Here is a 24,193-nt window from a genome sequence, read left to right as displayed (position 1 = left end):
TAGAAAATGAATCCACTTTTAATTTGAGCAGGAATGGAGGTAATCCTGAACTCTGAAGCTCAAGCACTTCCGGGACTTTCGGCAGACCCACTCCCTGTTCAGGCACTCTGGAGAGGCCATCAGCCCATCTGAGCTGGCCATACTCGACTGTCTGATAGAGGGGGGGCAAGGCATTCACCCTGAATGTGCTGTGTGTTGTTGACTGTGGGGGTGTCCTTTGGCAATTATTTATATATTATTATTTATTCCTTATGTCTTTGTTGCCTTTGAGGCTTTGCAGCATAATTTAGAAAGTGACAGAAACACAAACATCCTTTGTTCGACCGACCTAACATTAAAAGGAAATAAAACGACTATCACTCAAATATAGCATAACAGGAAGTAGAAGAGGAATATGTGAGCTAGAGCTTATCTTTCTCTCTGAACCTTGACAGAGGGATTCACAGTGTGTTTCTCAGGCCCACATCATCGCCCTGCTTCCTGATCTGGCTCCTCTGGACCAGAGTCTGCTGTACCTTAACCTGTCCTTCAATGACCTCACTATCTTCACAGTGGAAGTGAGATTCCTTGTGAACTGAGACAAACCACAAGCCATGTCATACCGAATTACAGGGGCTTATTTTAGAGCCTATTTATTTGAAAAGGGTCTTCTGAAAGCATGTTGCAAAATGGCACTGCAATTCCATGGCAAGACAATGTCCATGTCTCTGGGAAGTATGTATATAGCCAAATATGTATTTCCCCCACTCTCTTTAAACAGGTGTATGAGCTCACACAGTTGGAGGTGCTGAAGATGAGAGACTGCCCCATAGAGGAGATTCATACCAGCATCCACAGACTCACCAGGCTCAAGACCTTTATCATGTCCTTCTGCAAGAACACCTCCCTGCCATCTAAGTAAGAGCCACAATGTGGAGCTACAGTGTTGGGAACCTGTTATACACAGTGTTATAAACCTACCCTGCTGTCAGAAGTCTCTGTCGGTGTCCCAGATCTGAGTCCTGTGCTGTTTGTCCTACCTACAGACTATACCAGCTGCCCTCTCTGCAGTTTATAGATGTCTCCTACAACCTTCTCTCATCCCTAACCAATGGCATCAGAAAACTCAGGTACAGTCCAGCGAAGGCAGTAAGGTTGCAAAGACCATAATATAGAGCTTTTCCCAAGATCTTACATTGTGTGGGGGTAACTCACCCATTTCAACACCTTTGTATAGTACAATCACATACACTCACCTCAAAAGTCAGCGCTACAACTACTTCTGGTGTCAAAGTTTGTGTTGTCAAGATGGCTGGCCATGCTCATCATCATCATCTGTCTCTGTGCTCATGCGACTTCACCAGGTAATAATCATTAAATAAATGATGTTGCTTTGTTTCTAACACCTGTCGTAGTAAATGCAGATCGTAGTTATCTTAACCTTGCAGTTATTGCCAACAGAAACTGGCTATATGAAGAAAGAACAAGTGACAGTCATAGATAGATAAAGTTAGCTAGTTAATAACCATATCTATGACTATGAAGAAAGAACAAGTGACAGTCATAGCTAGCTAATAGCCATATCTATGACTAAGAAAATACATTTTAAAACCGGAGTTCATTGTATCGACATAACATTGTCAAATACTGGTGTTAAATTCATAGCTAGCTAGCTAGCTACTGAGAACCAGTCAGCCAGCCACCATGGTGTTATCGCTAGTAGTATAATTCTTCCTGTCTTTAAACAGATTAGTATGGGCAATGGTGCTGCCACGCATGTATCTGAACTTGGTGCTGACGCTGCTTCTGTTTCTACTGGCCATGGGTGTCCGAATGTGGCTACAGAGGAGTCGGAAAGCACGCCTGGCTCAGGACAGCTCTCCAACGGTGGCCTTTTCCCACCCCTACTGCAATGCAGAAGGGGGCTGGGAGCGTGTGCCCTCAGAGCGCTTCAGAATAGGTAGTTTTACACTGTCTGAGCCTATTTTTAGATTTTAATGCATTCATAGAGTGCTCATGATCTTCATAACCTGTATTTTCCATGACTTAATCTCCTGATGTGTTGAGTTGTCTCTTCTGTGTCTTCCCTCCTGTAGGTACCCACACATCTCTGTTGTTGTGTACACTGGTGACCAAGGTGTCACGGGGGAATAGATTCTGGAGGGTGCCACGACAATGATTCAACATCAGCTTGCCTCGTCCAGTGACTTTCATATTCCTGAAGAACCGTCTCATGCTTGAGGATAGCTCCTACCCCCACTTCACCCTGCTGGGGCAGAGCATGGACACCATGTTCCTGGGCTGGGAGGCCCTCACATCCTTTATACCAGACCTCTATATGGACTCCATGGGCTATGCCTTCACTCTGCCTATCTTCCGCTACCTGGGAGGACGCAGGGTGGGCAGCTATGTGCACTTTTCCACCGCCAGTACTGACAATAACCTGCCCAGGGACTGCGGTTGAAAATTAGCCGGCTGGCTAAAACCGGCTCTTTTACTGAAAGTTGATTAATGTGCACTCTCCCTGTAAAAATAAAATAAACTCAATAAACTCAAAACTCAACATGCTTTCTGTGGTGAGAGGAACCCCAGGTCAGTACTGCTTATTTGAATTACATAAAGCATATTGGTATTGTTATTAATTGTGATACTGAAGATAATGTGCTCTTTAATAGTGTTTTTGTTATAGGCCTAATCATCCACTCTCTCCTACAAACCCAACAGGTTCAACAATGCAGACTACATCTCTACTAACCCTGTCCTTAGTATGGCTAAGGTGATGTCCTACTGTGCCTTCACTCTGATCTACGGCCCAACTCAACCTGGACACTGGGCCACTTCCCGGCTCTGTGGCGCACCCCCAGCCTGTGACGTCCGTTCCTTCATTGACATGCCATTGGAGGATGAGGTGAAAGGGGAGGTTATCAGAGACAGGAAGTGCCATTCGATAGTGTCCGTGGGTCAGGTCAGTTCTGACCAGAAAAGACCATCGGCTACATATAAGGGCATTTCAGAAGCTTCTGGAGAGGAAAGGGGCGAGGGCGGGAGTCTCAGAGACTGGTGTTGATTGGTTGCTGCCATAACCAGGAGGATGAGGATAGAGTACTGATGCTAAGGGGTTGTGCCAGGAGCTGGGTGTGACTGGCAGGGTGGAGTTTAAACTCAACGCTTCCTTTCAGGAGCTAAAGAGGGAGCTGATGGATGCCACCATTGGCGTGCACACTATGTGGAACTAGCATTTTGGTTTAGGTATTAATCTTATCTCTACTATCTTATCTTTTAGACAAGTATTGTAAATGCCAAACTTGGGATCCTTGTCCCTACTCTGCCTCCTATTCTCTTCTGTCTCAGGTGTAGTAGAATGTATGGCTGCAGGGACTCCTGGTTCATAAGTCCGGCTGCCCCAAGCTGGACATCGTGGTTCCCTACAAGGGTGGACAGACTGGCTTCCTGGCCAGTGAGGAGAGTTACGCCACCGCCATGGAGACCATCCTGACCCTGTCAGCGGCGACACGATGAAGATCCGGCGGAACACCCGGAAGTCCGTTCACCGTTTCTCAAACCATGAGTTTGACTCTAGCTTCCTGTCTTCCATGGAACCTCTGATGGGAACACAGCAGCGATGAAGGAAGACCAATCACTCCCACCTCCGACTGAAGCCCCACCCCTCTGCAGCACTCACAGGCCTGATTGGTCGAATCAATTGGAATGTTGGAACGCTGATGGTCTATCGGAGCTTGGCTGGCTTTATTAATATGAATAAATAAGGATGCTTATCTCACCTGCTCTGTCTTGATAGAGTTACAGTGAAGTAACATGGTGGACATTCTATTTATACATTTACACTCAAAAAGCATTTGATCCTGAATAGAGGTTTCTGTACTGGTTTCACCTGCGAAGAATGACCAAATATCATTGTGCAATTTTTTTCCTGTGTGATTTTTATTCCCGCCCTCTGTAAGGACCATGGCTCAGAAATGTTACTGATTTAATGTGCAGAAAATGTAAATATACAAACAATGTTTTATTTTGGAAAAGTACATGTATTGTTCATATGTCTGATGAATAAAACATTCAACCTTGTGTTGTATTTTATTATTTTGATTTAGTCTTTAGAGGTTGCTCCATGTAACAACAAACATTTTCAACACCCAAATACTTGTCTGCCTGCTTGCTATACTGCCACCCTGTGGCAAGAATAGGTAGCACCAAACTAACCTGCAGTTTAGAAAAATGTAAGACAGGTCTACTAGGTTAAAGTTTGGGCCAAGTGATACCTATTGTTGCCACAGGTTGGCAGTGAAGGCTGCTGAGGTGAGGATGGCTCATAATAAAGGCTGCAATGGTGCAAAATCATGTATTTGATACCATTCTACTCCAGCCACTACCATGAGGCCGTCCTCCCCAATTAAGGTGCCACCAACCACCTGCGACATCTACTTATAGCCAAGAAAACAATATATGCAAGTTATGTTGCTGAAAATTATAAAGATAGCTTACTCAAACTTGCTGTTTTTTGTAGAAAAGAATCCATTGTTTCACTTAAATCTCAATAATATGAACACTAATTTTCTGGCTGTTGCTTCTTATTGGCCTCACAGTCCTCGTCTGAAACCTGGGTATTCCTTGGTTGCTCTGCCCGAGTCTCACACCCTGCAGCTTGAGTCTGAGAGGGTTTACCCTCTATGGAGGTGTAACCAGTGGGCTCTATCACAGGGTGTATTTGCTGGAGATCTACAGTTTCCTGACTGTCTAACTATATTTCCCCCACTACTCCATCTGTTACAACCTTCTCTCCTCCCTCCTCTTTCACACTCTCTTCATCCTCCATTATAAAAAGGTTCATCATTGACTCTGCCACCTCCTCTCTCAGCTCATCTTCAGACTCCTCAAAGTTCCTGAGGAAGGAGAGATTGAAAAATGTAGGAAGAATGAAATGTCATAAAGGTTGGCCGAGTAACACAAGCACATTCATTGTCAGCATCAGCCCAGTGTCACACTCACGTGTCGTCATCATCTGATCTGGGCTCTAGACGCTCCTCGTCCATCTCCACATCTGAGTCTTCATCCTCCTCCGCTTTTTCCTCTGTTTCGGCTCCCTCTTTCTCCGGCTCCTTGGCGCGGTCTTTCTCAGTCAATGGTTCTAAGAGGGAAGGAGAAAGGTGTTTAATTGCTGTGCTCTTGTATTTGAGAATTCTAGACCTGGGGAGAATCTCAATTGCATACTCCTCGCATCCTCTCTCCTCGCCTCCTTCTCAAAACCCAAAGCCAGAGGTCCCTTCCATGTGACTTTCTCAACCAATGGGTTTCGAGAAGGCGAGGAGAGAGTATACAATCGAGATTCTCCCTATCAATCTAAAACCCTGGGGTCAAGTCTAAGAGGAGTCTGACCTGGCATTACAGAGTCCAGGGTGGAGGTCAGCTCAGCCTGGCCCAAAGCATGGAGCAGGGTGTTGGGGGGACCCTCTCCCCACGGTCTCCTCTCCCTTATTGCATTCCCTTCGAGATCTGCAGCATCACCTAGGGGAAGGAAGAGAGTACAGTACTGACCCTGCTGAACACTGACACTAAGGGAAGATCTCAATTGGGGTGTTTTTCAACTCCTGCGTCCTCTCTTGAGGAGAGGCGGCAAGGAGATGGAAAGTGGACAAAAATGCACTTGTATGAAGTTAGACTCTTCTTCTCCAATCACGTGTCATCAGGAAAATTCCATATACAGGGTGGAATCCCAAAATAAATGTGTACATTCGTAAAACTATTTAAGTTAGTTGTTCAAGACATTTTATAGATTAAAGGATAAGTAGCGTATAGTTTTGAAATATGTTTAAGCTTTCCTCCTGCAAGAAAACAACAGCTGATTCAAAGGGGGTGTGGCGGATTTAAAAAAACATCCACACTTGCCGCCGGGAGGATACTCTTGTGGATCCTTTGGCGAAGTAGGTAATTGAGGAGGGTAGCATACTCCTCGGTTCGCCTACTAACGAATTGACACTCCCCTTGACCACTTATCAGTTTCTGGGACACGAAGGACAGAGGACAGAGGAGGGATTGGTCCTGGCCGCTTCAAAACCCATTGGAGGACCGCTGGCTTTCTCATCCAATGGGTTTTGACAAGGAGACAAGGAGAGAGGATACAAGGACTATGCAATTGAGATTCTTCCATTGTGTCACTTCCACTCACCCAGTTCAGGCACAGCCATGGTGGTACACACTGATGACACGTCCATCTCAGCCAGGGCATCCAGTAGGGTCTGTGGTGCTGCCTGGCCCCACCCCTTCCTCACCTTTGACCTGGGTGTGCCTTCATCCTGCCCTGCCCCCAATCCTGCCCCGGACCAATCCCTGTGCCTCAGCTCCTCCCCTGCCTGGAAGCTCAGGGTCTGGTTCAGTGGGTCCACCTCCCAGACAGACAGACACACAGACACACACACCGGGTAAACGGTGAGATGCTTGAGAGCCCCACCATTGTCCTAAGTGAAGTCACACACCATGTTGAAATTAACGTACTCACTTAGGCAACATGGTAACATGTCATCTTTTACCTCGTCTTTCTCGTCTTCCTTTTTATCCTCCACTATTCTCTCCTCATCCCTCTTCTCCTCTTTTTCTTTGTCTTCATCCTCTTGAATCCTTTTGTAATTTAACTTGATCTCAAACATGATAGCTTTCTTGTCTTTGTGCTTCTTCTGTAGCTCTCTCCTCTCCAGTCTGTTCTCCTGCCTGATCTGTCTCAGGGCTCCTTCAATGTCCTAAATGTTGCAGATAGAAATTTAAGATACAGGCCTGAAATTATTATTTATTGTGAGAGACTTCTGTTTTACACAATCCATTTCTATGTGAACGTTCGCAATAAGCCCCTGGTCTTACCTGGTCAGTTTGGGGTCTGTCTCTGTCCTGGCCTTCACTATGTGTTGGTGGCTCTATGTGTCTGGGCTTCTCTACCAGGTATGTGCCTGGTTTCACTTGTGGCTGGGGCTGAAAAGATATGTCTGTTCTGTTAATATCAATGTCATTGTATAGACTTAAATGTTGGAAAAATCTGTGTTTGGTACAGTGAGAATGGTATTAGAGACATGCCGTGGTGTTATGCAGATAGCACGTGGTTATGATAAAGAATGGTAGGGCATAGGGAATGACAGAGAAACCTTTATGTCAATATGTTATTGTGTTTACCTCAGCATCAGCTCTCATTCTGATATCTCTCATCTCATTATAGTATTGCTGTCTGATGTGCTGCAACTTCCGTAGATACTCCTACACATATAGACATGAACCTGAATGTTTGACAAATAAACAATAAATCACGTATTCACTTTTCCGCACCTTCTCCTGCCGTTCCGTCTTACCTGCTGCCCATCCTGCCTCCTGTCGTGAGGTGTGGGTGGGTGTGCAGGTCGCCCTGCCCCCTGGTCCTGCTCAGGCTGTCTGTAACGCTCAGCGTCTGCTGTGGATGGCCGCAGGCCCTGGGGGTGAAAAAGGGAAGAGCCAGGGTTCATATTTACAGATATTACAGCTACAATACATCAGCAGCATGTCCAGTTTGTCTAGTATTTAACAGAAGCCAGCAAACAGCTGGCTGTTTCAGCATAATACAGCCTGAGACCCACCAGCTGTTTCTCTGCCCTCAGCTTGTACTGGTTGGCCTCCTGTCTCCTCTGGCGGTATTCATCATGAGCAGCGGCCACCCTGAAGGCAGAACACACACAAATTAACAAAAGCCTGCAAACCCTGTATCTCGCAAGGACCAGGTTTGAAGAACACTTCATTATTCTATAATTATACTTGAATGAACACTCACAATTGATAAGGTTCTGGGCGATTCTCTCTGTCATCATAGCGCTCCACAGGTCTCTCCTGAACCACCGGAGGATGACGAGAGGGAAGAGGAGGACGAGGAGGTAGAGGAGAGTACCTCCTCTGGATGGCGTCCAGCTGGGCATAGTAGTGGTCATAAGGGTTGACTTCAGCCTGACCATCCCACCTGGGGTTCTGTTGACCGTATTGTCTGGCCACTGGAACCCTAATCTGTGCTGCTCGTGGATGAAATGGCTGAGGAACAAAAACATAAACCCAAAAGATAAGATGGAACAAGATAAAATGGAATTTCAGTGGTACAGTTCTAGGAACATGCTTTCATGTAGTAGCTGTTATACAGTAGTAGGCTACTGTAGGAGTAACTGATTTAGTTGTTCTTTAGACAGGTGAGTTACTTTGTGCTGTGGCATGACTCTGGTAGGGGGTTTCCAATTTGGTTTGGGGGACGGTTTCTTCACCGAGGGCCCAGGCTTCGACCGAGGAGGAGGCCTCTCTGAGACTCTGGCTTTGGGGACTATGTCTGGACACCAACAGAGGATGAAAAAATGGAAAGTTACAAAAAACAAAAAGGAGATACATACAGTATGCAGCTAACAGATAGGAGGTAAATCATTGTGATGAAATATCACAAGCTACAGGACTGTTTTGTGATCACAGACTGGAATGTGTTCCCGGGATTCCCCCGATGGCATTGAATACACCACATCAGTCACTGGCTTCATCAATAAGTGCATCGATGACATCGTCCCCACAGTGACTGTACGTACATACCCCAACCAGAAGCCATGGATTACAGGCAATATCCGAACCGAGCTAAAGGGTAGAGCTGACGCATTCAAGGAGCAGGACTCTAACCCGGAAGCCTATAAGAAATCCTGCCTTCTGACGACCCATTAAGCAGGCAAAGCGTCAATACAGGACTAAGATTGAATCGTACTACACTGGCTCCGATGCTCGTCGGATGTGGCAGGGCTTGCAAACCATTAGACTACAAAGAGAAGCACAGCCGCGGGCTTCCCAGTGACACGATCCTACCAGATGAGCGAAATTACTTTTATGCTCGCTTCGAGGCAAGTAACACTGTGTGATCACTCTCTCTGTAGCCAATGTGAGTAAGACCTTTAAACAGGTCAACATCCACAAGGCCAGACGGATTACCAGGATGTGTACTCCCAGCATGCGCTGACTACCTGGCAAGTGCCTTCACTAACATTTTCAACCTGTCCCTGACTGAGTCTGTAATGTATGACCACCAAAGTCCCTGTACTCAAGAACACTAAGGCAACCTGCCTTGTTCTGGGATTTAGGCAACCTGCCTAAATGAATACCGACAGGTAGCACTCAAGTCTGTAGCCATGAAGTGCTTTGAAAGGCTGGCCATGGCTCACATCAACACCATTATTATCCACAGATGATGCAATCTATTGCACTCAACACTGCCCTTCCCCACCTGAACAAAAGGAACACCTATGTGATAATGCTATTCATTGACTACAGATCAGTGTTCAACACCATAGTGCCCTCAAAGCTCATCACCAAGCTAAGGACCCTGGGACTAAACACCTCCCTCTGCAACTGGATCCTAGACTTCCTGACGGGCCGCCCCCAGGTGGTAAGGGTAGGTAACAACACATCCACCACGCTGATACACAACACGGGGGCCCCTCAGGGGTGCATGGTCAGCCCCCTCCTGTACTCCCTGTTCACTTGTGACTGCATGGCCAGGCACAACTCCAACACCATCATCAAGTTTGCCGATGACACAACAGTGGTAGGTCTGATCACCGACAACGATGAGACAGCCTATAGGGAGGAGGTTAGAGACCTGGCCGTGTGGTGCCAGGACAACAACCTCTCCCTCAACGTGATCAAGACAAAGGAGATGATTGTGGACTACAGGAAAAGGAGGACAAAGCATGCCCCTATTCTCATTGACAGGGCTGTATTGGAGCAGATTGAGAGATTCAAGTTCCTTGGTGTCCACACCAACAAACTATCATGGTTCAAACACACTAAGACAGTCGTGAAGATGGCACGACAAAACCTATTTCCCCTCAGCAGACCGAGAAGATTTGGCATGGGTCCTCAGATCCTCAAAAGGTTCTACAGCTGCACCATCGAGAGCATCCCGGTTGCATCACTGCCTGGTATGACAACTGCTCGGCCTCCGACCGCAAAGCAGTAAAGAGGGTAGTACATATGGCCCAGTACATCTCTGGTGCCAAGCTTCCTGCCATCCAGGACCTCTAAACCAGGCAGTGTCTGAGGAAGGCCCATAAAAATGTTCAAAGACTCAAACCACCCTAGTCATAGACTGTTCTCTCTGCTACCGCACGGCAAGCGGTACTGGAGCGCCAAGTCTAGGTCAAAAAGGCTTCTAAACAGCTTCTACCCCCAAGCCATAAGACTCCTGAACAGCTAATCAAAGGGCTATCCAAACCCCTTTTTTCCGCTGCTGCTACTCTCTGGTTATTATCTACGCATATTCACTTTAACTCTACCTACATGTACATATTACCTCAATTACCTCAACCATCCGGTGCCCCCACACATTGACTCTGTACCGGTACCCCCTGTATATACAGTTGAAGTCGGAAGTTTACATACACCTTAGCCAAATACATTTAAACTCAGTTTTTCACAATTCCTGACATTAAATCCTAGTAAAAATTCCCTGTCTTAGGTCAGTTAGGATCACCATCAGTATAATAGTAGAGAAAATTATTTATTTCAGATGTTATTTCTTTCATCACATTCCCAGTGGGTCAGAAGTGTACATACACTCAATTACTATTTGGTAGCATTGCCTTAAATTGTTTAACTTGGGTCAAACGTTTCGGGTAGCCTTCCACAAGCTTAGCACAATACGTTGGGTGAATTTTGACAGAGCTGGTGTAACTGAGTCAGGTTTGTAGGCCTCCTTGCTCACACATGCTTTTTCAGTTCTGCCCACAAATTTTCTATGGGATTGAGGTCAGGGCTTTGTGATGGCCACTCCAATACCTTGACTTTGTTGTCCTTAGGCCATTTTGCCACAACTTTGGAAGTATCCTTGGGGTCATTGTCCATTTGGAAGACCCATTTTTGTGACCAAGCTTAAACTTCCTGACTGATGTCTTGAGATGTTGCTTCAATATATCCACATAATTTTCTTACCTCATGATCCCATCTATTTTGTGAAGTGCACCAGTCCCTCCTGCAGCAAAGTACCCCCATGGTGTTCTTCGGCTTGCAAGCCTCCCCTTTTCCTCCAAACATAACCATGATCATTATGGCCAAACAGTTCTATTTTTGTTTCATCAGACCAGAGGACATTTCTCCAAAAAGTATAATCTTTGTCCCCATGTGCAGTTGCAAACCGTAGTCTGGCTTTTTTATGGCGGTTTTGGAGCAGTGGCTTCTTCCTTGCTGAGAGGCCTTTCAGGTTATGTTGATATAGGACTCGTTTTACTGTGGATATATATAATTTTGTACCCGTTTTCTACAGCATCTTCACAAGGTACTTTCCTGTTTTTCTGGGATTGATTTGCATTTTTCGCACCAAAGTTCGCTCATCTCTAGGAGACCTTCCTAAGCGGTATGACGGTTGCGTGGTCCCATCGTGTTTATACTTGCATACTATTGTTTGTACAGATGAGCATGGTACCTTCAGGCATTTGGAAATTGCTCCCAAGGATGAACCAGACTTGTTGAGGTCTACAAAAAAAATTCTGAGGTCTTGGCTGATTTCTTTTGATTTTCCCATGATGTCAAGCAAAGAGGCACTGAGTTTGAAGGTAGGCCTTGAAATACATCCACAGGTACACCTCCAATTGACTCAAATGATGTCAATTAGCCTATCAGAAGCTTCTAAAGCCATGACATCATTTTCTGGAATTTTTCAAGCTCTTTAAAGGCTTCTGATTCACTGGAATTGTGATACAGTGAATTATAAGTGAAATAATCTGTCTGTAAACAATTGTTGTAAAAATGACTTGTGTCATGCACAAAGTAGATGTCCTAACTGACTTGCCAAAACGATATTTTGTTAACAGGAAATTTGTGGAGTGGTTGAAAAACGAGTTTTAATGACTCCAACCTAAGTGTATGTAAATTTCCGACTTCAACTGTAGGCTCGCTATTATTATTTTACTGCTGCTGTTTGATTAATTGTTACTTTTGTTTTTTATTTTCTATTTTTTACTTAACACTTACTTTCTTAAAATCTACTTAAAGCATTGTTGGTTAAGGGCTATTCAGTAAGCATTTCACTGTAAGGTGTTGTATTCGGCGCATGTGACAAATAAAATTTGATTTGACATTATTGTGATGTTGAGTTGGCATACCCAGACAAGCTAATGTTGCTATAATGGTACCATAACAATACAGGTGCCAGAATTGACGTCAGCACTGGCATGCTTCCTAATAGAATGACAACATCTATTGCCATTCACCAGATGATTGTACTCTGAGAATGAGAGACACGGCTGAAGTCATTTACATTTCATGGCCAGCAATCTTTGAACTGTGCTCACAGTTCACTTCTGTGTAACTGGTTTTGATGCCAAGAGTTTTAGTGAATGTATTCTGATGACGATGAGCAGATATCGGAGAGAATGCTATGACCCTGACCACCAGGTGGTGTAACTGACAACACTTCATCACAGCTACTGTGAAGCCAAGCCTATGAGCCAAGCCTATTTAAGTAGGAAACTTTGTTGTTGGGTAATGTGTGGCTGAAGCCCTTCTGAGAAAAGCTAATGATTATGTTAAGGGGATGTTTGGACTCAGACAGAAATACAGCAATACAATCTTTTCACTTATGTCCCTTAAGCATGTGTACCGGTGATCTGTACTGGTGCGGCCCGCACTCTAGGTAGTGGGCCTGCAGCTCTCTTTCTGTGCAGCACTGTGTGGCTGAATTCCTCCTCAATGACCTAGAAACACCCAGAACAGAGTAAGGAAACAGCACAGGACATCCTGAAGTTAACACAATAATACAATAACACACACACTGAACATGTTTATTTTACTATCCTTGTGGGGACCAAACAATTGATTCCCATTCAAAATCCTATTTTCCCTAGCCCTTAACCTAACCTTAACCCCAAACCCTTAACTCCTAACCCTAATTCTAACCCTAATTGTAACCTTAACCATAAACCTAACCCCTAAGGCTAAAATATGTTATCTTGAGGGGACTGGCATAATGTTCCTTGTTTTATTATCCTTGTGAGGACTTCTGGTCCCCACAAGGATAGTAAAACCAAAAACACACACACACAAACATGCAAGCTAATAATATCTGTTATTGACAAGAAGTCACAAGACTTCTATAAAGTGTGAGTAGTTAGGACATTTGGGTTGTGCAAGTTTTGTTTAACCGTTTCAACCCAAAAATATTTCAATGTTAATTTCCGTAAACAGAAAGTCACCCCTCGAGCCGGCCGAGCCTCCAGTCCCTTTCTTGGTACCCTAGTAGTTACCTGGGGGTCCAGGTGTTTGCTGATGTGTTTCTCCAGGAAGGGCCGTTTGAGGACAGAGTTGACGGAGGGCCGGTCTCGCGGGCTGACCTTGAACAGCTGAGTGACCAGCAGGCGCAGGTCGTAGGAGTAGCGGGTGGAGACTGGGTTATAGCGCCCCCTACAGATCTTCACTACCAGCTGCCTCAGGCTGTTGCCCTCAAACTGCAGGTGGAGAGAAATACTATTGAGATAGTGTGGCTTTGAATTGCATGTGCATATGTGTGTGCATTTGTGTGTTTGTCTGAGTGTGAGTGCGTGTGAGTGTGTGCATTTGTGTGTTTGTCTGAGTGTGAGTGCGTGTGAGTGTGTGCATTTGTGTGTTTGTCTGAGTGTGAGTGCATGTGAGTGTGTGCATTTGTGTGTTTGACTGAGTGTGAGTGCGTGTGAGTGTGTGCATTTGTGTGTTTGTAGCAGTGCTTACTGGATGTCTGAGGGTGCAGAGCTCATACAGGACACAGCCCAGAGACCAGATATCCCTGAGGAACAGAGAGAACCAGTCAAAGATTGCTGTTGAATATAAGAGCAATCATTATAAAGTGCACAAGGATACTTTGCAGCTGTGGTAATGGTGGATGACAGTTTATGATATATATGATGATCTGTGAACTATTCGTGATAGAGGGTAAATTACACATAAAAATGTATGTGACAGTAAAACTCAGGGAGCGCCCTCTCTATCCCAGCTCTAGAAAGCAGAACAATAGCTGCCTAGACAAAGTGTGTATGTGTGCTTATTAATGGAGGGAGGACACCCATTTCAGACTAGCCAGAATGAGAGTATGATGGAAAAAATTGTGGCGTTGTTGCAGCCACATGGCTGATTGATCAGGCAGCTAGCTAAGGCTCTAAAGTCCTGTCTGCTTGCTTCACTGTTTACACAAACAAGTTCCAACACGAAATACATTACGTCACACAATGTTTTGATTGCTCAGATGGAGCAAGGTGTTTGCAACACAACAGTTATGGCCATATACTGAATGAACGTGTTAACTTCTCCCCACAGTCAATCAGTGTCTCATCAGGTAACATATCACCATATTAAACACTGCCGACATATGTTATTGGTAGAAAGTAACACAGGGTCTATTTTTGGGTTGTCTAAACACATAACAGCATAACAGGAAATCCTGCGGGTGTGCTAGGAAGAGGTACAGTAGCTCATTTCATCAAAACACAACACTGACATTTTGGCTTTTACTTTTGCAGGCCAAGACACTGGATGAATCAATGTTGTTTCCACATCATTTCAACCCCAAAAATCTATGTGATGACAAACTAACTGGATTTCGTATTTTTTTCAACAGCATGGTGATTTTTTGTTGTTGATTTCATGTTGCATTCATGTTAGACAACTCCAACAAATGTAAATCAAAACTAGACGTTGAACTGACGTCTGTGTCCAGTGGGAGGCTGTGTGTGAATAAGAGAGAAAGACATCGATAGAGTGAGTGAGAGAGAGAGTAATAAAAAGAAGGGATGATAATATGGTACATACGTTTTGTTATTGTACAGTCTGTTGTCACAGATCTCAGGAGACAGGTAATATGGCGTCCCAACACAGGTCCTGGCTAGCTCCATGGTACTAGCCAATCACATTCATCAGAACATAAATATACATGAGTTGTAATACACAATGTAACAGTATGGTTGTGGAATGTGGAATGTTAATAACATGGTTTGGAACATGTCCTAGCTCTCTGTAATCAGCAGCTGTTATGGAGAAAATACCAGTAGTCTCTTTCCTGGCTGTGAGTCTTCTGCCACTATCATAGAAACTCACTTGTTTAACATTCTTGCAATGCCAAAGTCTCCCAGCTTGGCTTTCATCCCCTTCATGGTAAGGAATATATTCTAGAGGAAAGCAATACAAAAACAAAACAATGATCAGAGTAGATCAAGTTGTTATAAGTGGTAACTGTGCTTTGATATCTATGTGGCTTTTGTCTGACTATGACAGCTGTAATACCTGTGCTTTGATGTCTCTGTGCAAAACCTTCCTGTCATGGATGTGCTTCAGTCCCAAACAGATCTGTACAAACCAATCCACTATCTGAGTGGGAACAAAATAGTTTACATTAGTATTTCCTTGAACCTTGTGTGTGTGTGTCTCAGTGGAGGCTGCTGAGGGGAGGACAGCTCATAATAATGTCTGGAATGGCGCTAATGGAATGGCATCAAACACATGGAAACCATGTGTTTGATGTATTTGATACAATTCCACTCATTCTGCTCCAGCCATTACCATGAGCCAGTCCTCCCCAATTAAGGTGCCACCAACCTCCTGTGGTGTGTGTGAGTCTGTACCTGCTCCTCAGTAAACATAACGCCTCTTTGCATACTGATCTTCTTCATCAGATCTCCTCCATCACAGTACTCCATCACTATGTACAGGTTAGTGCTCTCTGTTTCAGACAGGATAAACTGATCAACATCACACACAAGCAAGCACGTACGCATGTATGCACACACACACACACAGACATATTGACTGGATACAAACCTTCAAATGATTTGAAAAAGGTGACAATATTTGGATGCTTCATCTTTGCAAGCAGCATGACTTCCTTTTTGGATGCTTCCTTTTCCATAGGTGACATCTATGAATGACATTGCAACAAAAAAGGGGATGGAAATTCTCATAACAAATTCCTGGCCTACTGGTTAAAACAATGCAGTTGGTTGTGTAGAGGCTTGGTTATGATTTGATGAGCATCACAGATAAGTCTATGGTTGGTACCTTTCTGAGGTTGATCTCTTTGACCACGCACTGGCCCTCACCACCCCAGTGTCTGTCCCTGTCCAGGGCCAAGAAGGCCTTCCCAAATGCCCCCTCTCCAATCTGATGGACCACCTCATACTGGTTCATAACACAACACCTGAGGAAACAGTGGGAGAAACTTAGGGGTTTTGAAAACACACAGCTATCGTCATACATTTACAATTCATCCTTATGTGTGTGTTCTCAGAAAATGAGACCTCTAAGTGCATGAACTTGTATAATGCAATTTCACACACACGAGAATGGTTTGAATTTCATATGCTTAATTCACCACGCCACATTTATTTATAGCAAGGCATGATGGCGGGTGATAGCACTATTCCTGTCATTGGTTGGGGATAGGATGGATCAGATGATACCCACAAAATCAGCTGCCAAAACGCCAGGACAGCATGAGCCCGTTACCATGGCGACAGATACACAGAGCCGATTGCTTGTCTGCTAGCTAGTTTAGTAACCTTCTTTGGTGTAATATTGGGCTTTACTTTACATTAAAAACAAACAAACAAAAGTGGTACTTACCTAGACGACACGTTCCCTTTCAAATGTACATTTGTGGGAACACTGTGTGGTGATGTGTTTTTTTCAACAGAGTTAAATCTAACCCGAAAAGTATGTTGACAAAGATGGCAGAATGCACAAAAAAGCAAAGTACTCTGGGACTTGTAGGCAATGTCTTCAATACAATTGTCTACCTGGAGCCAAATACTAGGAGTGTCATATTTCAAGGGCTAATTATTAGAGGGAGAGATTTTATGGCATTGTTTGTTACACTTCTTTCAATGGAATATTCTGGCAATGCTGAATCAAATGTTTAGCACTGAGCAAAATTACCAACACCGAAAGCACACTTCCTTGAGATGGATGAGGTAACAGGAGCCATCTAAACTAGTGGTGTCAAGAGCCTGAAATGTATCATACATATATCCTCAGTGCATTCAGTTATTATTACACTGTTAATGAGGGACAAATGTGTTCCAATGGTCGACACCACATTATAAATATCAATACATACCATGATGACATGGTTATGCATCAATGATTGATGGAATGTATATTAATAATGCAATTCTATCTTTAATTTATCTTTGACTGGTAATCTGATATGGGTTTGAGGCAAGTGCAAAGACAAGTCACTTTTTAACACTTGGTATGGCAGCTGAATTTTTTTGGCTTATTCAAGGCCAATGGATCATATGGCTGTTACAAGATTAGCCTATATCACACCCAAAGTTGAAATGCAAGGGAGTGTGTTTGTGCTCCAGACCAGTCAGTGGATAAGGTGCAGCTGGACCAACTAATGCCAATGTAAGTTATACCCTATAGCCCAGGCCTGCAAGCAGAAACACAGGACACTAGCTAGCCATAAGGCCTCTACTGTATGTGGGATCAGTGACTCTTTAGGAGGGCATCAGACTCATAGCACTCCATGTAATCCCCTGCATTACCAGCATCTCTGTGGTCTGTCAACAGAGCTGAGCTTTCCCACAGGGTCAGTGGAGGGCCAGCCCTCTGTGTGCAAATGCGCTTCACAGATTCCTCCTCTAACTGGGAGCAATGTTCCCATAATGCAAACATGGAAACACGTACTGCCCGAAATACACACATGCACATCACTTTAGATTCGAACCTGTACTGTGCCTTTTCTTAACAAAAATGAAGTCATACTGAGATATTTTGAACTTCAATCTATTTGATGTGATCCTTATGAATACATATGAATACACAAGCCACAAGACTTGACCAGGCTTCCCATCCCTAATCTGTCAGTGCAGTGGATCCACATACATAAGAGCTATTCAATCATTCATCCTTTCTGGTGTGAAGTGACAGCAACCATTCAAGAATATCAGGCAACAGAATTCAAAGAGCATATTCCATGAATCAGTGACTCAGAGCAGGCCTCATAAATTTATGACAGGAAGCCTTCCTACTCTGGGCTGACAGCCTTATTGATGGCTGGCATCTCCCTCCTCACAGAGGGAACTAGCTTACGACAGGAGTCTAACGACTGCTATATCGGTCTCTTCTTGTCGCCTGTCTACATGTTCCCCTGCCATCTCTGTGTGTGTGTGTGTGTGTGTGTGTGTGTGTGTGTGTGTGTGTGTGTGTGTGTGTGTGTGTGTGTGTGTGTGTGTGTAGAACAGGGTGATAGAAAAAGCAGGATGTTCTTGAGATGGGAGTGGAAGTCACAGAATTTTGATAATTCTGAGAAATTAAAAAAGATTGTCCCAACATGGACTAACTAAAATGAGAGAAAGTAAGAATTGGTTATTCAAAACAATATCAAAATGGTGCTCACAAAAGCATATGTACTCTACATGCTGTAGAAAAATCTATAGGACCCTCATCACCTTGAGTACGTCGGTGTGAAGGTGAACATGCAGAACCCATCTGGCATCTCTCCCATGACACCCTTCTGCAAGGTCCAACTCATTAGGATCTTAACCAGAGATATTTCCACTATGATCATATAACAGGGCTTATAGTTATAGTACACGTCAATTGATAGCTATCAGAGATGAGACATACTGCTATGGGAGCAAACGTAAGCAAATGCAACCACACAAAATAGACTGCATACAGTGAAGAGGATCCAATGACAACAGAGGCGAAGCCAGCATGACTACATTCAAACAAGTGGCAAATGTGTTCACATGAATAGGGCTGACATAGGGACAGGAATGGATGAGGTTGCCAAATGTAAAAGAATGAACATGTGTATTAAAAGGAAAGCATCTATACTCCTACAGTGCATTCGGAAAGTATTAAGTCATCTTGACTTTTTCAACATTGTTATGTTACAGCCTTATTTTAAAATGGATTAAAATGTGTTTTTTTTCTCCTCATCAATCTACACACAATACCCCATAACACAAAAAAAATACAGGTTTTTAGAAATGTTTGCAAATGTATAAAAAAATATTGAAACTGAAATAACACATTTACATAAGTATTCAGACCCTTTACTGAATACTTTGTTGAAGATCCTTTGGCAGGGATCACAGCATCCACACCTGTATTTGGGGAGTTTCTCCCATTCTCCTCTGCAGATCCTCTCAAGCTCTGTCAGGTTGGATGGGGAGCATCGCTACACAGCTATTTTCAGGACTCTCCAGAGATGTTCGATCGGGTTCAAGTCTGGCCTCTGGCTGGGCCACTCAAGGACAGGGAGTTTGTCCCGAAGCCACTCCTGCGTTGTCTTGGCTGGGATGGTGCCAGGTTTCCTCCAGACGTGACGCTTGGCATTCAGGCCAAAGAGTTCAATCTTGGTTTCATCAGACCAGAGAATGTTGTTTCTAATGGTCTGAGAGTCCTTTAGGTGCCTATTGGCAAACTCCAAGCGGGCTGTCACATGCACTTTATTGAGTGGCTTCCGTCTGGCCACTCTACCATAGAGGCCTGATTGGTGGAGTTCTGCAGAGATGGTTGTCCTGCTGGAAGGTTCTCCCATCACCACAGAGGAACTCTGGAGCTCTGTCAGAGTGACCATCGGGTTCTTGGTCAACCTCCCTGACCAAGGGCCTTCTCCCCCGATTGCTCGGGAGGCCAGCTCTAGGAATTGTTGGTGGTTCCAAACTTCTTCCACTCAAGAATGATGGAGGCCAATGTGTTTTTGGGGACCTTCAATGCTGCATAATTTTTTTGGTACCCTTCCTACAATCCTGTCTCGGAGCTCTACGGACAATTCCTTCGACCTCCTGGCTTGGTTTTTGCTCTGACATGCACTGTCAACTGTGGGACTTTATATAGACAGGTGTGTGCTTTCCAAATGATGTCCAATAAATGTAATTTACCACAGGTGAACTCCAATTAAGTTGTAGAAATATCAAGGAGGATCAATGGAAACAGAATGCACGTGAGCTCAATTTCGAGTCTCAGACAGTGGTGGAAAAATAATCCAATTGTCATAAAAGTGAAGATACCTTAATAGAAAATGACAAGTGAAAGTCATCCAGTAAAAGTATTTGGTTTAAAATATACATACAGTGGGGCAAAAAAGTATTTAGTCAGCCACCAATTATGCAAGTTCTCCCACTTAAAAAGATGAGAAAGGTCTGTAATTTTCATCATAGGTACACTTCAACTATGACAGACAAAATGAGAAGAAAAAAAATCCAGAAAAATCACATTGTAGGATTTTTTATGGTGGAAAATAAGTATTTGGTGACCTACAAACAAGCAGAATTTCTGGATCTCACAGACCTATAACTTCTTCTTTAAGAGGCTCCTCTGTCCTCCACTCGTTACCTGTATTAATGGCACCTGTTTGAACTTGTTATCAGTATAAAAGACCTGTCCACAACCTCAAACAGTCACACTCCAAACTCCACTATGGCCAAGACCAAAGAGCTGTCAAAGGACACTAGAAATAAAATTGTAGACCTGCACCAGGCTGGGAAGACTGAATCTGCAATAGGTAAGCAGCTTGGTTTGAAGAAATCAACTGTGGGAGCAATTATTAGGAAATGGAAGACATACAAGACCACTGATAATCTCCCTCGATCTGGGGCTCCACGCAAGATCTCACCCCGTGGGGTCAAAATGATCACAAGAACAGTGAGCAAAAATCCCAGAACCACACAGGGGGACCTAGTGAATGACCTGCAGAGAGCTGGGACCAAAGCCTACCATCAGCAAGGGCATTGAAGATGAAATGTGGCTGGGTCTTTCAGCATGACAATGATCCCAAACACACCGCCCGGGCAACGAATGAGTGGCTTCGTAAGAAGCATTTCAAGGCCCTGGAGTGGCCTAGCCAGTCTTCAGATCTCAACCCCATAGAAAATCTTTGGAGGGAGTTGAAAGTCCGTGTTGCCCAGCAACAGCCCCAAAACATCACTGCTCTAGAGAAGATCTGCATGGAGGAATGGGCCAAAATACCAGCAACAGTGTGTGAAAATCTTGTGAAGACTTACAGAAAACGTTTGACCTCTTTGTTGGCAATGACAAAGTATTGAGATAAACTTGTGTTATTGACCAAATACTTATTTTCCACCATAATTTGCAAATAAATTCTTTAAAATTCCTTCTGGAGTTTTTTTCTCTCATTTTGTCTGTCATAGTTGAAGTGTACCTATGATGAAAATGACAGGCCTCTCTCATCTTTTTAAGTGGGAGAACTTGCACAATTGGTGGCTGACTAAATACTTTTTTGCCCCACTGTACACCACTGGGGGGGGGGGGGGGGGGGGTTTAGGCTGTATCACAACCGGCCGTGATTGGGCGCACAATTGGCTCAGCGTCGTCCGGGTTAGGGTTTGGCCAAGGTAGGCCGTCCTTGTAAATAAGAATTTGTGCTTAACTGACTTGCCTAGTTAAATATAGGTTAAATAAATAATAATAAAAAGTCCATGTAATCCCCTGTATGACCAGCATCTATGTGTAGTCTGTCAGAGTAAACTGTGGTATTAAGGAACACACTGGCCACACTAAAATAGCCGTATTACTGGTTTAAGATTTATTGTGGTGTTGGTCATATCTTTACAGAGGTTATATACAAATTAGTACGAGTGATAAAAAAAAAAAAAAAAGTACATTTGGAGGAAGAAACATTCACTTAAAACAATTGTGAAAAAAAGATAGCGTGTATGTTTTACTTTGCTGTATAAGAATGAACGCATTCCTGATTAGAATTCTTTAGATAATTGTCTTGGTTTTGACTTATTCTTAAAGCTAGATGAAAGAAAAACATGTATCCACACTGTTCTTATGTTTTACAGTTAAGAAATCATATTTGCAGTATATTAATAGTTACAGCAGACAATTAAAATATAAAACCTAGAAAACTCCTTGGAATAGTCCCTTCTAAAACCAGGTTCAGTGGTACAAAAGTATCAATTTGCCATGCCTTTGAACATTTTCATTTCTGTATTAAAAATACAATTAGATTCTGTTTCATTAAGTCTATACCATACATGTTCTGCATCAATTCAACCCTTAATCAGTTTTGGATTATTCAAGTAATCTAAACATTTGACAAGCTAGCAGTCCCGCCCTCGAAAAGATCCTCCCTAAAATAGAACCCTACGGTCTTTTGTTGAAGAATTGCATCCGTGCATAATAATAAAAATATACACGCAACTGTTACCCTTTTTTTTACATGTTTTAAGCAGAGACGAATTGCCCCATTTCACATTACAATTCTCACGCACACAAAACTACCTGAAGTAAAATAACAAATGGAAACATTTAAAACAGAAAAAACTACAATTACAAATCTCCATCTGTGCTCGCAGTAAAATGAAGCAAGGTTGTATAGAGACGATGCACCACTTTTCCCACGGCCACAACGACATCACTAGGGCTCACAGATCAAGGTCTCCACCACAAACTTGTTCTCAAAGTGACGGATCTTGTGGCAGTTGAGAGCTTCGCGCTTCTGCATACCTGTAATGTGGGGGATAAAAACCCTTATGAGCTGCCACAATATGGTGGATGGTTGTTCATACAGGCTCATACAAGACTTGGGAAAACATAATTTTGGAAAGGTATGAATCAGATATGTCGCAATGCCCATGTGGTAGTTTTGTAAGACATGTGTGTGCGCTTGTGCGAATGCATGCACATCTGTGTGAGAGGTGTGTTAGGTATGTGAGGTCTAACTGTGTGCTTAGAGACCAGTCAGTCAATATCTCATGCAAAAGATGGCTGAATGTAGAAGCCATTTTCTTTTGGGCATGTTAGCATAATTCTTCACTTGTCCAAACAACTATGTAGCGCGTGTGTGTGTGTGATCTGTGATGTATATGCATGCGTGTTGTATATGTGCGTGTATTTATATGGGTCTGTGTGTACTGACCCAGAATCCTGTCTCTGCGCTCCAGCTTGTAGGTGTCTTTGCCCTGGCAGAGGTTGTTAATGAAGTATCCCAGTTGTTCCACATCCTCCAGGCGCTCAGTCACCACCATCTCCTCATGGACCAGGTAGGACTGGGGCAGGTAGGTACCAGCCTGGGGGAGGGGGGAGAAAGAGGGGTACAACATTGAATAACATATCCTACCAGTAGGAGCTAAAGCTACTGGGTGGTTAATTTCAAAACATTTATTAAAACCACCGAAACGGTCTTATTTCATTTAAAAAAATAGTATAGTGGGTAAAAAAAATCAGAAGTTTTACAATCATTATTGTAACATAATTCATAAAGCAGTTCCTGGTACCTTGATGTTGACCAACAGCTCCAGGAAGTCCTTGGGAGGCATGACGATGGAGGTGTTGAGGGGGATGACGTAGCATTTGTTCAGGAACAGGTCCAGGTAGGCAGTCAGTCTCTGTGGAAGGGAGCCAACAGAACAAACTCAGTCAGAGAACAACCTCATGGAACTCCACTGAATACAGAAAATCCATGATCTGTGGATGGTTATCCCCACAGAAACATCGCAGGGGTTAGCAACAAACAGCAGGGTTGAAGTCGATTCAATTTCCTTACCCTTTGGAAGTCGTGGACGATGTCAGCGGGATCACTGTCGTCGAACTCAGGCACGGGTACGTTGATGAGAGCCACCTCCTGGTCCTCCAGTACGCGGATGTTCTCCTGGATCATCTTGAATCTGGAGGGCATGTCCACCTCCACATCCTCCTCCTCCAGGATCATCATGTCTTCTTCACGGTACTTCACCCCGCACACAAAGACCTGGCCCTCCTGGTAGACGGGAGAACACAGCACTTGGTGGAAAACGTCTATATTTATACATTTTACTGCATGGAGCTCTACCCTTCCAGCATCATGTCTCTTGTCAATTACACATTTGAAACTTTAATGTTGTATTCAAAAACAATAAGTTCTTAAGTGTCAATTAGATTAGAATCAAGCCAGCTACAGTGTATTCAGTAAGCCATAGATCGCCACTGGGGTCTGAGTAATCCAGTCTCACCTCCAGGATGTAGTACCTGTACAGGTAGGCCCCTCCCACCACCACGCCAGAGAGCATGAGGGCCAGGCCCAGGCACATGCACCAGCACCAGGCCTTGGACTGCTGACGCAAAGGTAGAGCCACCTCTGGATCCTGGAGAAACAGAGAGAAGAGGAAGGATGTGAGAAAGACATTGTTTTGAAATTTGACAAAGAATGCATTTGAATTCTTCATTGTCAAGTGCACAGTTCACCAGATGTTCC

General features: G+C 43.9%; 2 protein-coding genes and 1 pseudogene across 2 annotated transcripts in view; 1 reads left to right on the top strand and 2 right to left on the bottom strand.

The window, feature by feature from the left end:
* Positions 1–733: 733 nt before the first annotated feature.
* On the top strand, positions 734–3,909 carry LOC109870726 (GDP-Man:Man(3)GlcNAc(2)-PP-Dol alpha-1,2-mannosyltransferase-like; annotated as a pseudogene).
* A 44-nt stretch (positions 3,910–3,953) lies between these two features.
* nek5 (NIMA related kinase 5) lies at positions 3,954–16,707 on the bottom strand. The gene is made up of 21 exons (XM_020461293.2): positions 16,600–16,707; positions 16,036–16,174; positions 15,799–15,895; positions 15,603–15,700; positions 15,265–15,348; positions 15,079–15,149; positions 14,794–14,880; positions 13,720–13,774; positions 13,260–13,460; positions 12,617–12,710; positions 8,190–8,314; positions 7,778–8,028; positions 7,587–7,665; positions 7,326–7,442; positions 7,153–7,233; positions 6,847–6,954; positions 6,522–6,728; positions 6,161–6,377; positions 5,371–5,499; positions 4,984–5,122; positions 3,954–4,877 (listed from the first exon to the last, which is right to left on the bottom strand). The coding sequence occupies exons 2-21, from the start codon at positions 16,162–16,164 to the stop codon at positions 4,736–4,738; spliced, it is 2,511 nt and encodes an 836-aa protein (XP_020316882.1). The 5' UTR covers positions 16,165–16,174; positions 16,600–16,707; the 3' UTR covers positions 3,954–4,735.
* Positions 16,708–21,515: 4,808 nt separating this feature from the next.
* LOC109871441 (integral membrane protein 2B-like) overlaps positions 21,516–24,193 on the bottom strand; it is a 29,230-nt gene continuing 26,552 nt past the window's right edge. The window contains exons 2-6 of the mRNA XM_020462339.2: positions 23,952–24,083; positions 23,507–23,719; positions 23,238–23,348; positions 22,880–23,030; positions 21,516–22,467 (exon numbers count right to left, since the gene is read on the bottom strand). Coding sequence (XP_020317928.1) covers positions 22,379–22,467; positions 22,880–23,030; positions 23,238–23,348; positions 23,507–23,719; positions 23,952–24,083 — 696 coding nt within the window. The 3' untranslated portion in view covers positions 21,516–22,378. The remainder of the gene's footprint in view (positions 22,468–22,879; positions 23,031–23,237; positions 23,349–23,506; positions 23,720–23,951; positions 24,084–24,193) is intronic.

Source organism: Oncorhynchus kisutch, linkage group LG26 (assembly GCF_002021735.2).
Source record: "Oncorhynchus kisutch isolate 150728-3 linkage group LG26, Okis_V2, whole genome shotgun sequence".
In the NCBI taxonomy this organism is placed as follows: domain Eukaryota; kingdom Metazoa; phylum Chordata; class Actinopteri; order Salmoniformes; family Salmonidae; genus Oncorhynchus; species Oncorhynchus kisutch.
The sequence above is the reverse complement of the archived record's forward strand: the minus strand, read 5'-3'. Positions and strand labels throughout refer to the sequence as shown.